Raw genomic sequence first — 16496 nt, forward strand, 5'->3', positions numbered from 1 at the left:
GCCTTGCCTGACCCACAGCCCGCCTTACTCCAAATGATCAAAGTTTGTAGAGAAAAGGAGATCTGACAGTATGTTATAAAAACCATTGGTGCTCTTAAATTACTTTGTTTATAAAGTACTGTTAAGGCCCGTGCTAGGCTTAAGTTATTTTTAAGTTTTGTTTAAGTTTTATAAAGCTTGAGGGATATTAGGTCTATATTCTATTAATTTGAAGTTCTATTTCATGAAAGTTTTATTAAGCTAATACAATTTAAGATTCTTTTTGCCAAAATTTATCCAAGTCGAGCTTAAGTTTCATTTAATTTAAAAATTATCCTAGGTATTGTTAAGATATGCTTATCTAACTTGCAAAGTTTAGTTATTTTCTCTTTAGAGGTAAGACTGAAACAGCTGTGATGGAACACTGATGAACACCTGTTCTTTGTGGATTGAAGAAGATATAGTTTGTTGGACTCTTGATTTCCTGAAAGGTTTTATTATTCCTTACAATCTCCGCTGTTTTAAGCTGTTTTAGTGGTTTTTCTGTTTTTTTTCTCAAGGTCATAAGTACATGAAGGTTTAGAAAGGTGTTACCTCAACTTCCTAAGATGATTGGTGCTGATATATTGATTATGTGATGCGAATTTGTTAATTTTCTATATTTATAATTGACTTCTCCTGTGCTTTAACATTTCTAATTATCCAAAGGACACGTGTCATTTCAAGATCCTTTTTATTTTCTACCTCCTTGAACATTTCATAACTGTTGTTAAGAGCTTTGTTTTAGAAATGTACTAAGGGACATCACTCCAGGCCCTGACTCTACCTGGAAGGATGTTTGTCCAACAAGCCCAGATGTTTTCTGCATCAAAACAGCGTTAAAGTCACTGATTGGCAATTTGACCCTATACAATGACAGCTGGACAGATTTTTGGAGTGGACCTGAGCACCTTGCCCAGGAAAGGATGTCGGGGTCCTCACTGGAGAGAGGTTTGTCAGCTGTTTGCAGAATCTGGCGTGATGATACAGTGTTTTAGTGATTAATATTCATCCAATTTCACATGTGTTATCGTTAATAGTCATTAACATGCCTGTCATTTCAAATATTCTTAGTTGTTGTACCTGAATTTTCTTGATTGCTGTCAGTTCTCAACAAGTCATGCATTTTTTCATCAGAGTACCTGCGCACTTATGCAATGTTTTGTATTTCCAGGGATCAAGCCAAAGCAATCATTAATGCATTTACGTAATCATAAATAATAAATAGTCTGCCAAAAATCATAAGTAGTCTTAAATCATAAATAGTCTGCGCGCTGGCGCAACCTCCTGTATCCACAGGAGCAGTCAACCCATGAGGATTGCAGAGTTTGCAATTATAGGAAGCAGATTTTACCAAATACCCATCTTTTGAGAAATACAAATTTGTATCTGTCAGTGGATTTATCTGGAAGTGCAGCTTTACATCGGTACACACAGGGAAAAAGAAAAGGAAACCCTTTAGTTTTGTTCAGAAATCCAGAATCAGGACAAACTGAAGGTCCACTTTCTCTAATAACCTGGGACAAAGGTTGTGTTTCTGCAGGTACAGGACCCAGGTGTATTCCAGCGGAGAACGTGAAGCCAAATCAAGCACAGGAACACGCTGACAGCTCCAAGAGCAGAGAAGCAGCACGCAGACGTGAGCTGCACGGAGACTGTAGCTGATGGCAGACATCTTTTGTCCCACGTGCAAGAACTGTCAACTCTGGGGTTTGTGTTAGTGTAAAAGGTGTGGGAATCGTTGGTATCGTAGAGCTCTGTTGGCACAAGCGTGGTGAACATCGTGTTGTGATTTAGAATCCCAAACAAAGCACAAGGCCATTGGATTTTTCGTTGCAGTGGGTCATGATGAAGAAAGCAGCCCCCATCTTCCCATTCTTCGGGAGGAATGGAGGAGGGAATTTTTGAGAGAATCAGATTCAAATTTGGAGAGTTGAATGCAAACAAAATAATTCAGTGCCTTATATCTGGCCAGTCCTGAGTGAATTTTGTGGAAGAACCAAAAAAGGGAATGTGCTAAAAGATATGCTTGGAAATTAAAAATGAAAAAGAAAGTGCCTTAAATCAAAAAGCATTAAGTTAAATCAGGTATGTCTTTATATTCTTATTTTGTTTGCCTTCATCAATGCAACCTTACCTGTCGATCAACCAAAGACCAACACTTGGGGATCAGTAGTGTTGTAGAATTCTTTTGTTAGAGAATAGTTTAAGGGAAATACGGGGTTCAATCAAATGTTATGCTTTTTTGCATGCTTGCTTTTAGTAATGCAAATTTGCCAGTTAGTCAACCTAAAACAAATGTCTGGGTGACTTTAGCCAGTGCATCAGGTTTAGATACCGTATGTCTGTCCAATACAACCCCAGAAAAGCCATTTCCCACCTGTCTGGTTGGTGTGCCAGTGGATGCTTGGCCAGCTCCAGAGAAAACTGACAGAGCCATTCAAGGTACAATTGCAGGATCATCCACATGGGATTTTTGATCCCCTGTAGATGCATGGAAATGGTGGGTTGCTCACCTTCCCAAGGCATCTTCTGAACCTGAAGAATTGGAGATCTTTGGTTCTGTAAACATGATTTTTTCATGCCAAATTAAACTGTACAGGGAAAGATCAAATTTTGGTTAAGGATGTTTGTCCTTACCACTCTGTATACAAAAACGAGATTAATTGGTGCAATCATACTTCTTTAGTTCAGTCCGCATTTAATGATAGCCCCTTTCAATTCCCACAGAAAATGTTTTTCCTTTGTGGAAACAGAGCCTGGCCTGGTATTCCAGCACACATCACAGGTGGGCCCTGTAGCTTGGGGAGACTTACTCTGCTAACACCCAGTGCAAAAATGTTTTCCATCATGAGACATAAAGGAAACAGGCTTATCCATCAATGCAATTCAGACTGCAAAAGTAATTTTCAGCCTTGGGGTTTTGGAAAAAGGTTCTCGGCATCTCTTTTATTACCGCAACTCAGTTCAACAGCAGCACTAAAACAACTGGATTGACTGGGGTGCTGGCTGAGTAAGCAATTCAGTGCTACCTGGGGAGCCTGTATGTTGGGGATCAGATTTCTTTCTTTTTTACTTACAGAAATTTTCCCCATGAGTTGCTAGAAGACAAACTACTGGGTACTTACGGGTACTTAAACTAACTTCTGTGTACAGAACACAGGGGCCAAAGGAGAGCAGTTGTAGCATCTGGCTACACTTTTTTTTTCCCCTAAAAAAATCAATCTCAGTCTCTCCCAGTAGGAGTCCAGTATGGCCCCAGCCACTTCTGGTATGAACCCAGTCACTCCCAGTCGCTCCCTCTAGGATGCCATTTGCTCCCAGTGTAGTCCCAGTCACTTCAAGCATGATTGCAGTCCAGTCACCCCCACTATGATCCTAACAACTTCCAGACATTCCCAGTATGAGTGGTTTGATCTCTGTCACTCCCAGTATGACCCCAGTCACTCCCAGTATGAGTCTGGTTTGATCCCTGTCACTCCCAGTATGATCCCAGTCATGCCCAGATCCTCCCAGTATTACTCCAGTCGCCCCAAGCGTGATTTTGTCAGTCCCAGTATGATCCCAGCATGGGTGCAGCTGCCCCCTGCATTTTTCCAACTGCACCCTTTCACCACTATTACAGTTCCAGTCACTCCCAGTATGATTCCAGTTAGTCCCAGTATGATCCCAATCATGCCCAGTAAAGGCCAACAGCACTGAGTTCCCCTCAGCATGTTCCCAGTAGTCCTCAGTGTGGTCCCAACAAATCCCAGTATGATCCCTTGTGCTCCAATTCTGGTCCTGCTGGGTCCTGGTCCTGGTATATCCTGGTGTTCCAGTCTGTCCCAGTCCATCCCAGCCTGTCACATTCCGTCCCAGTCCCTTCCCGGCAGCCGCCGCTGTTTCCCGGATCCTGTGCCCCCCTGCTCCCGAAAGCTGCCCCCGCACCCCCAGGGATGCTGACGGGGATCGGGGGCTTCGGGTTGGGCTTGGTCTTCCTGGCGCTGGGGCTGGGCTTCTGCCTGTGCAAGAAGGTGAGGGAGGGTCCCGGGGGTTGCATCCCCCCTCCCCCAGGGCGTGTGCGCTCCCCCCGGGGCCCCCAGCCCGGTGTCGCCCCCTTTTCTCTGCCCACAGAGCTCCTGAGCCGCTGGCAGCCACAGCCCCTCCCCGTGGCCTCGGGCCCAGCCAGGACCCCCCACTCTGTCCCCGTGATGATTTGGGGGGGTCGTGTGTCCCCTCAGCCCCACTGTCACTCTGTCTCTGCCCAGCTGCTCCCAATAAAGTTTCTCAGTTTGCTCCAGTCCAATTTATGGGGGCACTGGAGATGGACTTGGGGGGACCATGGGAAGGGACCGTGACTGGGGGAGAGCAGAACAGGACCTGGGATGGATTGGGAATGGGGACCCCTGTGTGTCCTCCCCTGTGTCACCCCGCTCTGGTGACTCCTTGGGAGGCACCTGAACCCCAGCACAGCACCCAGCAAACCCCCAAAAGGCACAGGGACCCCTCTAAGCAACCAGGGAAATTTGGGGAGGGGGTGCATGGGGGGCGCCCAGGCCGGGCCAAGAGTCCAGCACTGCCCCAGCCTGACCTGCCCGAGCTCCATGCAGGGGATTAGAAAGGAGGAGGAGTGGGAACCCTCCCAGAGCAATTTGGGGGTCCCAGCACCCTCCCCCACTCTTTCAGGGTCTCAAACCCCTCTTCTCCCTCACTCTTCCACCCCTTCCACACTCCCCGTGAATCTACCACCGCTGTCACCCATGCTTGGTTTTGCGGGTTCCAGGTCCCTCCTCTCAGTCTGGGGGTCCCATACCCCCTTTCATTAATTCAGACAGCACCTGGCATCTTTTTTCCGGGGAGGAATCCCTAAGTTTTGGGATTTTTGGGGTGCAGTTGTTGAGGGGATCAGCTCTGTCTGGCCTTCCCCTCCCTGCTGTGGCTTCTCAGCTGCCCCCGACACCCTGGGAGTGCTGGGATTTCCCTCCTGAGGACAAGGACGTTCACTCCTTTCCAGGAGCCCAATGCCCGGCTGGGGGTCCTGTCGGAGTTGAGATGGCCATGCACACAAGGTGTTTCACTAAAAACTTCAGAGAGCTTCAAGTATCAGCACCTTATTATCTACACATCTTTCATACCTTTTCTATGTAGCAATCCTATGGGAAGCTCCCCACAGCTCTGGCTCTTTCCTTCTTCTCTCTTCCTTCTGCAGTTCCAGGTCGCTGCTTCCTGTCCCTAGCAAGGCCACTTAACCCTCGAAGAGTGGTTTAATTATCTGTCCCTCACACGACCTCCTGTCCCTTCCTCCTCACAGCACAGTCAGCAGACTCCAACTGACTCTCTACCGACTAACTCACTCTTTTATCACACCCACAGCTGTGAGGGCAAGGCTGTTCCCACTCTTTGGTAATTAACACAGCTGCAATATATCGGGGGCAGGATTGCCTTTAGCACTATCTCTGTCTTCCCACACCCCCAGAAGATAGGACTGAACGCAAAAGATTTTCTGGGGGTGAAAATCAGTGAATCTGCTCTCCCCAAGGAATTCCCAGTGGCAGTCTGTGTTCCAATGGATGTTCCTGCCCCTGTGTTCATCCAGGTACCCACAGGGAGACAGGAAGATGTGCAGGCCCCATAGCCAAGTGTCTTCCCAACACAGATCACCAGAACCCAGATAACCAGGGCTCTGCCCGACGGGGGTCACTGGGGATAATCCAACACCGATCCTCCCATGGGGGATGGAGCTGGAGCAGTGCACGAAGCTCTTCCCGCACTCGGGGCATTCGCAGGGCTTCCCTTACTGGTGCCTCTGTTGGTGTTGGATCAAGTTACACCTCTGTGAGAAGCTCTTCCCACACTCAGGACACTCGTAGGGCCTCTCCCCGGTGTGGATGCGCTGGTGGACAGTGAGGGCAGAGTTTTGCTTGAAGCCCTTCCCGCAGTCGGGGCAGCGGAAGGGCCTCTCCTCCGTGTGAATCCGCTGATGGGCGAGGAGATTGGAGCTCATTACAAACGTCTTCTCACACTCGGGACACTCGTAGGGCCTCTCCCCTGTGTGGATGCGCTGGTGTTTTCTCAGGCTGGAGCTCCATCCAAAGCTCTTCCCACATTCCAAGCAGGTGTAGTGCCCCTCCCCACTGTGGATCACCTGGTGCTGGATCAGGGCTGAGCTTTCTCTGAAGCTCTTCCCACATTCCCCACACTTGTAGGGCTTTTCCCCAGTGTGGATCCTTTGGTGTTGTGTCAGGTGGCTTTTCTGGCTGAAGCTCATCCCACATTCCCCACAATTATAGGGCCGTTCCCCGGTGTGGATCCTCTGGTGTTTCATTAGGTAGCCGTTCCGGCTGAAGCTCTTCCCACATTCCCCACACTCGTAGGGCTTTTCCCCAGTGTGGATCCTCTGGTGTTTCCTCAGGCTGGAGCTGTGGCTGAAGCTGTTCCCACATTCCCCACACTTGTAGGGCCGTTCCCCAGTGTGGATCCTCTGGTGCTGGATCAGGCTGGATCTGTGCCTGAAGCTCTTCCCACATTCCCCACACTCGTAGGGCCGTTTCCCAGTGTGGATCACCTGGTGCCGGATCAGGGCAGAGCTGTAGCTGAAACCCTTCCCACATTCCAGGCACCTGTGGGGCTTCTCCCCTCCATGAGGCTTCTCCACCAGCTCTGAGCTCCGGCTGGATCTCCGGCCGCCCTCCTGGAACAGGGCGGGTCTTTCTTCCTCACAGCTCCCTGGGCTGGGTTTGCAGCCCCTCCTCCTGCGGGATCTCCGGGGCTTTTCCTCCTTCTCCATCTGGCCACACCTTGGGAATGATAAATCATGGTATGAGGAGAAAACAAGAGGAGAGCACCTTAGGATGGGTGTTCCCCCTTGCCCAACTTCATCTCAGGAAGTCATTGGCACCTTGTGTCTGCAGAACCTCCAAAACACCAAGATTCAGCCCCAAAATCCTCCAAACATCAAGGCTCAGACAACACCTCTTCTAAGATATAAAGATTCAGCCCCTTGAAAAACACCAAAGCATCCACATTTATCCCAGTAAAGCGAGGAAACACCAAGATTAACCCCCATGAAAATCATGGACCCTGCTCCCTGGTCACTTGCTGCATGTGGGGAGGCAATGCTCCCGGGGCTGGGGGAGAGGCTGCAGGTACAGGGAGGCATGGAACGTTGTGGTGCTTCCTCTTCCTGCTCCTTCTCCTCCTGAGTCCCTACTCTTCCTCACACTCCTCTTCCTTCTACTATTCCTCTTTCTCCTGCACAATCCCACCTTCTCGTCCCATGTGCACATTTGACCATCTTGTTCTTCAGCCCGGTTTCCCCTCCCCTTCTCCTCCTGCCCCCAGGCCCAGCACCCACTGCCGGCTCCCTCTTCCCCCCAAACCCACAGCATCCCACCGCAGGGGCACGGATGGAGCTGGGGCAGGTCGGGCAGGGGCAGCGCTGGGCTCTCGGCCGCTCCCGCCCGCACTCGCTGCCCACTGCAGCCGCTCCCGCCACGACAGCGCGGGGGGCCCGGCCTTGGCGCTCCCCCCTCCCACCTCCCCAAATTCCCCTGGCAAGGAAGCAGGGTTCCATCTGCAGGCCACAAGGACACTGCAGGCACACACGGCAGCACCCTCAGCAGGAGCAAGTCCACCCCTGCATGGACATGGATTCCTGGGGCTGCCAGAGCTCCCATTCCACCAGGGACCCACCACACTGCAGCCCTTGACAACATTCAGGCTGGGGCTGCATCCACACGAGGCCTTTCCTCATACACACAGGGGCCTCTCCATCCACTCTGGATCTTAGACCTAAGGGGGGAAAATCCCAAAAATGTCTTTAATTATTCAGGAGACAACTGGGAAAGATGAGCAGATGTGTTTTATTCAACCACTATCAGCAGATGTGGGAGATGGCTTTGGAATGCAGGAATTTTTATTTGCTCCTAATTGTGATTGTAATTTACTGGGATTTGAAGGCCAAATTGGGAATGCAAATTAATATTGTAAAAGATGATACAGAGGCCAGTTCTGTGGTACCTTTGTGTCAAATGTCTGGCAAGGCCTGTGCTGAAGTGAACCCACAAGTGTGGGCAGCCCCAGGGAAAAAGGGAAAACTTAGACACCCAGCCTCTCCAAATTACTCTGGAGCAACCAGGACAAGTGGTGTCTAAAAGCAATCCTGCAGAGGAATTCAGCGAGGGAATAATGCAATCAATCAATATGATTGGTAAAGCATTGTTCAACTTTATTGCTCATGACATCCGTTATTATACTTTTGCCCGAAGCGTTCAGCATACTTGTCAAATTATAATTGGTTAGCATCCACTACTCATCTATACTTGATTGGCTATATCAAGCGTGAGAAGGTTCCTCCTCTTGGCATGCTGAAAACTTTGTATATGTGCTACTGCTACGCTCTATTAACTACAAGTTCTTTTTATCTTTGGCCTGTATCCGTGCTTACTGCTGTCCCAAGGACAGCTTGTCTTAGCAGCACGTAGGCTGCTAGCACTTGGTATCGGGCCATAAGGCCTCTAGTGATCCGTGGCCTTGCTCTGCTAACCATTCTTCAACACAATCCCCTGTTCCAAGGGAGGGAAGGAAGGGCGTACAGCCTGTTATCCAGCCCCTGTTCAAGGCAGGGCTTTTGGAGCCAGGGATCTCTCCCTATAATGCTCCTGTGCTGCCAACCAAGAAATCAGATGGAATCCACAGAATGGTGCAGGACCTAACAAGAAGAATTGAGATTATCAAACCCAGGCACCCCACAGTCTCAGATCCTTACACCACCTGGAACCAGGTTCCCTCCTCACACTGCTGCCATTCAGGACTTGATGTCAAAGATGATTTTTGGGGATGCCCACTGACACAGGATGCTGAACAGGATTTGGCCTTTGAGTGGGAACAAGAAAGAGAAGGGAAAATGGGAAAGCCGTGGACGGTCCTTCTGCAGGTATGCATAGAAGCACCAGCCTTATTTGGGCAAGCCTTGCAGAAAAAATATCAAAATAATTTACCTCACCCTCAGGAACTGGGGTAATGCAGGATGCTTCAGCTGCAAAGGGAAACAGCAAATTAAGAATGTTGTGAAAACTTCACACAAATAAGTGGGGGGAATCATCCCTCTCCCCACTCCAACATGTGCTCTCACTGTCTGTGTCACACAGGGAGCATTAGACCACTGGGGTGTTTGTGCTACCACAAGTTCAGAGAAATCACTTGGGAATCCAAGTATGTGATGATTTAATTAGAGAAAAGAGATCAATTGATGAAGCCCTGGCTGGAGGGAGCACCCAAAAATGGGGAAAAGATGAATGGCCATCAGAACAAATCCTGCAACACCATGGACGAACCCCTGGGAACCCCAACCTTCGCCACTGGGCAAAGGGACAGGGAGATGCAGAAGGGAAAATCAGGATAAAAAGGAGCTGGCGTACGACAACAACTGGAGAGACCCCACGGCAAATGCCGCACGGCCTCTCCCTTTGTTCAGGAATAAAGTCACTTTTACAGGACTCCTCGGTCTCCTCTGGGGTCACAAACCTCTGGCCACGGGAATTTTCCCGCACAGCCCCGGGGACAGGGCGGCCACCTCCGTCCTACCCGCAGGAAGCGGGACGAGGCAGCGCTGCTCCGGCACCGGCTCCTGCCGAGGCAGCGGCGGGAAGGAGACCGCGGGCAGCCGCTCCCGCAGCGCCCTCAGGCCACGGGGAACACGGCGCCGACACGGCACAAGGAACCCGCCAGAGCCCCCTGCCGCCCCCTCCGCCCGCAGCCGGCCCCGAGCCCCGGCAGAACCGAGCGCGGCTCCCACCCGCGCTGGGGCCGCCTCCGAGCTCCGCCGCCGCCTCACCGGGCTCCGGCCGCTGCCGCCGCTCCCGGGCCCGCACACACGCTCCGCCAATGGCGCCTCTGCCGGTCAACGGCCGCCCGGGGGGCGGCCCCGGGGCCGGGCTCGGCCCAATCAGCACGCGAGATTCTGGAGTGAGGCCACAATTCGCCAATGGCAGCGAGCCAGGGGCGGGCTCTGCACACGGCCCACCCCCGCCCCGCGCTCTCAGGCCCCGCCCCCGGGCTGTGTGAGGGGAAAGCCGCAGATGAGGAACAGCGCTGGGACGGGCCCGGGCCCGAGTCGGGATTGAGCTGGAAACACAAACAAACTTCTCCGCACCTCCCGGCCCGCCTTTCCCAGCCCCGCGTGTTCCCGGGACCGGCTCCGAGGAAAGCCGTCACTTCTCCTGGCCCTAATTATGAGCATGAAGTGCATGGCTTTGATTTCGCCAAATAAAAGGGAAAACCCCCCAGGCCCTTGGGCTGAGTGGACGAGGGGAGAGATTCCTGGCAGAAACTTCCAAAAATCTTTTTTCCTGAGGCTGGGAAGAACAAAGCAAACCCAAGCGAGGTGGGTCCCACCCCTCAGCATCGCCCCCCTGCCGTCCCAGCTGAAGCCCTCGCCGGCTGCTCCGGGCTGGATGGGCAGACTGGGAGCGCTGGGAAGGGGCCCCGGCTCAGGGCGCAGCCCCCGGGGCAGCCCCACGGCCCCCACGGCAGCTCCAAGGCTCCGCCAGCCGGGACGGGACGTGGGAGGGGGAGCAGGGCAGGGACGGGGCTGCCGGCGCCGGGGGAACACGAGGGACACCGGGGGCACTTCGCAAGCATTTAATGCAAAAGATAAAATTGATGAGGGAGACAAAAGCAACAGCAACAGTGGCACCATAGCACGGGGGCACACAGGGACGTGTCCCATTGTAGTGGGGTGGTGCTGTCCGATGCCAGGCACCCACCAAAGCTGCTCTGTCAGTGCCCTCCACAGCAGGACAGGGGAGAGAAAATTTAACCAAGGGTTCATGAGTTAAGGAGCAAGAGAGTTCCCTCATCAAACATCGTCACGGGCAAAACAGGCTCCAAACTGGAGGTATGAATTGAATTTATTGCTAACAAACTCAGAGTAGGATAACGAGAGGAAAAAACCCTTCAAAACACCATCCCCAGCTCTCCCTCCTTCCACCTCTACCTCCTACCCCGGTAGTGCAGGGACACAGGGAATGGGGGACCACGCTCAGTTCATGCCCCTCAGTTCAGGCTTCTTCCTCTGCTAAGGGACAGGAGCCATTCTCCTGCTGCACCCTGGGGAACTCCCACTGGACAGTTCTCCGGAACTTCTCCAACCTCAGTCCATCCCATAGGCAACAGCCCCCCTCAAACTGCTGCAGCATGGGTCCCCTGCCACGGGGTCAGTCCTTCAGAGACAGGCTGCTCCAGCGGGGGCCCCTCTGTCCACAGGGTCACAGCCTCCTGTCAGGCATCCCCCTGCTCCAGCGTTGCTCCTCCAGGGGCTGCAGGGAGATCTCTGCATCCCCATGGATCTCTAGGGGCTGCAGGGGGGTCTCTGCATCTGGCACCGCTGTCTTTGGAGGCACCAGGAATAGGCTGAGCTCCGCCTGAAGCTCATCTCATTCCCCGTTCTTGTAGGGCCCAATCCCCAGTGTGGATGTTCTGATGTCTCCTCAGCTCGAAGCTCCACCTGGAGCCCTTTCCACATTCCAAGCACCCGTGGGGCTTCTCACTGGCCTGAGCCTTCTCCACCAGCTCCAAGATCTGGCTGTATCTCCGGCCACCTCCCCAGCACAGGGGTGGGGGTCTTTCCTCCTCACAGCTCCTTGGGCTTGGTCTGCAGCCCCTCCTTGTGTGGGTGCTCTTAGGCTTTTCCTCCCCATTGGATTCCTGTGCCAGGAAGCCACTCAAAACAGCCTCTTCCACAAGATTCCGTGGCGGGGATTTCTTCTCCCTGGTCTCTGTCTGCAGCTCAGTGCCTGGAGTAAGGAAAGACAAGGAGAGGAAGGAATGAGGAAGGAAGCAGGACAGAATGACGAGAGGAAGGAAGGAGAGGATAGGATTTGCCTCTGTCAGAGGGAAGGGGAAGGAGATCCCCCCAGCCTACCCCTGGCAGGACAGCGTCGGCAGTGGGGTTATCCTGCAGCCGGGGGTGAGGCTGGGCTGGGAGATGGAGCAGAGGAGAGGGGGAAAGGGGCAACGACTTCCTCCTCACCTGCCTCAGTATCCCAGGCATCTTCTTTTTTCCTCGCAGCCTCCTTTACCTCCATCTAGACACAGTCTGAGATTGACAAATCCTGGCTTGGGGGAAAAGGCAAGGGTGAGCACCTTGGGTTAGCTGGTCCCGCTGCCCAAGTCCCGCTCAAGAAGTCACCACCTGTTCACCACGGGGTGGGCCGAGACCCTGCTCATCTCTATCCTCCCCCACCCTGGCAGGCTGCTGAGGAACCCTAGCTTCGGGATCTCCCCATGCTGCTCTCCCCACTCCTCGCGAGCCCCAAAACCAATGTCACCCCCCCACGTCCTCCGGTACTGGGCAATCACCGTGTGGATCCTCCATGATTCTCCCAAGGGACATTTGTGGCTCAGCTTTCAGGTCCTGCAAGATCCAAACATCCCAGCGGTTGCAAAAGGCCCTCCAGGACACCCTCTGAGAGATGTGGGGCGAGCTTCCCCTCCCTGTTCACCTGCTGGGGCCGGGGAATCTGCGGACTCAGAAGAGGGTGGGGGAACCACGTGGTTCTACTGCTGCTCCTTCTCTTTCTGCTCCTGTTCCTGCTCCTCCTTTTCCCCCTCCTTGTCCTCCCTCCGTTCTCTTCCTCCTGCTCCTCCTAACCACCAAACCCAGACCCCCCTTTCCCACCCCCTTGCCCCATGGCCGCTGAAGCACTGGATGCTGTGTGGGAAACCCCCTATGAGCCCCCCAGGGATGAGCAGGGGGCTTGGGGACCCCTCCAGTGCAGATCCATCCTGCCTCCCCACCCCGAGACCCAGGGAATCACTCCAGGGATGGAATGACGGGGACAAGAAAGGACCCATATGAAACCCCTTTTCATGTCCCAGCCCCACCTTTCCCTTCCCTCCCCCATTGTTTCTCCAACCCAAAGACCCCTCCTAACTCAGTTTGGGGGTCCCACACCTCTCTCACTCTCTTTGGGGATCCCAGACCTCTCTTTCTCCCCCTCTTCTCTGCCTTCCTCATCATCCCCCCAGTCCCCACCACCCTTCTCCCCTGTGCTTGGTTTGGGGGATTCCAGGCCCCTACTGCTCAGACTGCAGGTACCATCCCCCTTGCCCTCAATTCAGGCAGCTCCTGGCAGCTTTTTTCTGGAAGGATCCCTGAGTTTTGGGATTTTTGGGATGCAGTTTTGGAGGGGGACAGCTCTGTCTGGCTTTCCCCTTCCCTGTTGTGGCCTCTCAGCTGCCCCTGACACCCCGAGGCTGCTGGGATTTCCCTCCTGGGGACAAGGATGTTCATTCCCTCCCAGGAGCCCAATGCCCGGCTGGGGGTCCAGGTCAGGGGCTCCTTGAGCAGCTGCCCCAGAACCTCCACCAGGGTCTCCCAGTGCAGCTGGAGCTGCTCGGTCTGGGGTCCCCAAAGCCCTCAGCAAGCCCCAAGGCCCTCCCAGAAACCCTCAACTCCCTCAAACCCAGCATCCCCCACAGCCCCTGCAAGTTCCCCCCATGGCACCGGCCATGGCCATGTCCCCACATGCCACTGGCCATGTCCCACCATGTCCTCACCCATTGGCTGTTTCCCCACCACATTCCCATCCCTGTCATTGTCCCCCATACCTCTGTCCATGCCCGTGTCCTCTCACATCCCCACGAATGGCCACGTCCCCATCCATGTCCACGTGTCCCCATGTCACTCTCCGTGTCAGTGTTCCACCATGTCTATATCCTTCCATGTCCCCACCCCCGTCTCAGTTCAATGTCTTTATTTTTACTCCCATTTCAGATGTTTTGAAAGAATGAAAAGAAATGAAAAGCAAATCAAGGCCAAAAGAAAAGGATTTCCATGTCTGTGCTGGGTGAGGATCCACGTGCTTCAGTGGAAGGGAAGAAGCTTTTTCAGAGGAGTTTCCACCCCACTGTCTCCAAAATCTTGGTCTTTGCCCAATCCATCACCATTTGGCTGCAGAAGAAGCCTTTGGGCCATAGAAAATCAGAATGGAATCACTGAGGTTGGAAAAGACCTCAAGACCTCAAGTGTTGTTGATGCCACCAGAAGATATGACCGAACTCAAAAAATTTTTTGGGGGTTGAAAGACAACAAATCCACTCTCCCCAGTGAATTCCTGATGTTGGTTTGCATCCCTATGGATCTTGCTGCCCCTGCATTCACCCAGGTTACCACGGGGAGCCAGGCAGCGGTGGAGCCCCTCAGCCAGGTGTCTTCCCAACACGGATCACCAGGACCATAAATCACCAGGGCTCTGCCCAACGCGGGTCACTGGGGATCATCCAACGCCGATCCTCCCATGGGGGATGGAGCTGGAGCAGCGCACGAAGCTCTTCCCACACTCAGGGCACTCGCAGGGCTTCCCTCAGTGCTGCCTCCATTGGAGTTTGGTCCAGTGAGAGCTCTGTGAGAAGCTCTTCCCACACTCGGGACACTGGCACGGCCTCTCCACAGTGTGAAAGTGCTGGTGTCTTCTCAGGTCAACCCCCCAGCTAAAGCTGTTCCCACATTCCCCACGCTTGTGGGGCCATTCCCCAGTGTGGATCAGTCTTGGTTTAGGAAGACAGGTATCTGCTAGGTAAAATTACAATCAGAGGCTCTTTGGCAAAGATTTGGGAAATAGGAATAGCAGTTCTTTACTAGTATGTAATACAAAGCAAACAAACACAAAAAAAAAAAAAAACTCCCCCCCCACCAAACAACTACAGCATTAATGACAAACGACAACAGTACCAAGAACCTTGAGGGCTTTGTTTCACAAAACCCAGGGCAGTTTGGTTTCGGTGTCCCTGCAGGATCCTCAGAGCACCAAGCTGGAACAGTGGAAAAGTCCCGGGCTGGTCGCTGGGATGGCAGGGTGTCCCGGCAGGCAGGGGCAGGATGTCCCGGCAGCGCAGGGGGTGCAGGGTCACGCTGCAGCAAGAGGAGCAGCGCCGAAGAAGCTCGAAGGCGAGGCAGAAAGCGCCCAGCTTCTCCTCGGCGTGCTTTGCGGCGGCTGAGATCCTCGAGGAGCGGCCGACACGCGTCTCCCGAACGCCGGAAGCAGAAAAGCACGCAGCTGCCTCAAGCTGTGTCTTTTACCTGCGTTATCTCCCCCTTCCACCTTTTGTCCATCTCTTTGTTTCAGCCAAGCACTCTCAAGTATCCAACACCCGGTCCCCTTGGCAACCCGTGGGGAAAAAATTCCCCAGAGAAAGAAGGAACAAACCCAACCCCCAACATTATCCACCCCGAATTTTTTTCCCATACAAACATATTACATTGAGTTTTAACTATTAAAAATACATATATATATATGCAAATATGGATGCAGCCACATTGTCATGGATAGTTCACCCCAAAACAAGGTCCCCTTGAGGTATGCATCGGGTCTCTCCATCCTTTTGCATCACCCACCAGGTGCAACCTGGTCCCTGAGCGAAGACAACCCCACGGATGGGATTGTCTTTGCTGGAGGCAGGATTAATCCAAACAGTTTTTCCCAGCATACCTCTCATGTGTACCACTGGAACCTTATCTCCGTCTGTCTTTTGGAAGGGCTCAGATTGGGCAGGACCTGCTCGGTTGGTGGAACCTCGAGTGTTCACCAACCAGGTGGCCTTTGCTAAATTAGTATCCCAATTCTTAAAGGTTCCCCCACCCAGTGCTTTCAAGGTAGTTTTAAGCAGGCCATTGCACCGTTCAACTTTCCCGGCTGCTGGTGCATGATAAGGAATATGGTACACCCACTCAATGCCATGTTCTCTAGCCCAGGTGCTTATAAGACTATTCCTGAAATGAGTCCCATTGTCCGACTCGATTCTCTCAGGGGTGCCATGTCTCCACAGGACTTGTTTTTCCAGGCCCAGGATGGTGTTCCGGGCAGTAGCATGAGGCACAGGGTAGGTCTCCAACCATCCAGTGGTGGCTTCCACTATGGTTAGCACATAACGCTTGCCCTGGCGGGTTTGGGGAAGGGTGATGTAGTCAATCTGCCAGGCTTCCCCATATTTATATTTGGACCACTGCCCACCATACCATAAGGGCTTCACCCGCTTGGCTTGCTTGATTGCAGCACATGTCTCACAGTCATGGATAACCTGAGAAATACTGTCCATGGTTAAATCCACCCCTCGGTCTCGGGCCCACTTATAGGTGGCATCTCTGCCCTGATGACCCGAGGCATCATGGGCCCATCGGGCTAGGAAGAACTCTCCCTTGTGTTGCCAATCTAAATCTATCTTTGACACTTCTATCTTGGCAGCCTGATCTACCTGCTTGTTGTTTTGGTGTTCCTCATTAGCCCGACTCTTGGGAACATGGGCATCTACATGGCGGACTTTTACAGGCAGCTTCTCTACACGAGTGGCAACGTCCTTCCATTCATCAGCAGCCCAGATTGGTTTTCTTCTACGCTGCTAGTTGGCCTTTTTTCACTTTTTCAGCCAGCCCCACAGAGCATTGGCTACCATCCACGAATCAGTGTAGAGGTAGAGCTTTGGCCACTTCTCTCTTT

General features: G+C 52.9%; 1 protein-coding gene and 1 pseudogene across 1 annotated transcript; both read right to left on the reverse strand.

Moving 5' to 3' along the window:
* The window catches only part of LOC136303296 (class I histocompatibility antigen, F10 alpha chain-like), a 255646-nt pseudogene that overhangs the window by 21523 nt on the left and 217627 nt on the right, over positions 1 to 16496 (reverse strand).
* Positions 5774 to 7419, reverse strand: LOC136303343 (zinc finger protein 502-like). The gene has a single exon (XM_066207035.1). The coding sequence runs from the start codon at positions 6785 to 6787 to the stop codon at positions 5795 to 5797; it is 993 nt and encodes a 330-aa protein (XP_066063132.1). The 5' UTR covers positions 6788 to 7419; the 3' UTR covers positions 5774 to 5794.

Source organism: Chamaea fasciata, unplaced genomic scaffold (assembly GCF_029207755.1).
Source record: "Chamaea fasciata isolate MVZ Bird 193981 ecotype frontalis unplaced genomic scaffold, bChaFas1.0.hap1 SCAF_32, whole genome shotgun sequence".
Lineage (NCBI taxonomy): Eukaryota > Metazoa > Chordata > Aves > Passeriformes > Sylviidae > Chamaea > Chamaea fasciata.

What these genes read in the sequence shown, in the direction of transcription:
- LOC136303343 (XM_066207035.1), bottom strand. Translation starts at nt 6,787, where the DNA reads ATGGAGAAGGAGGAAAAGCCCCGGAGATCCCGCAGGAGGAGGGGCTGC.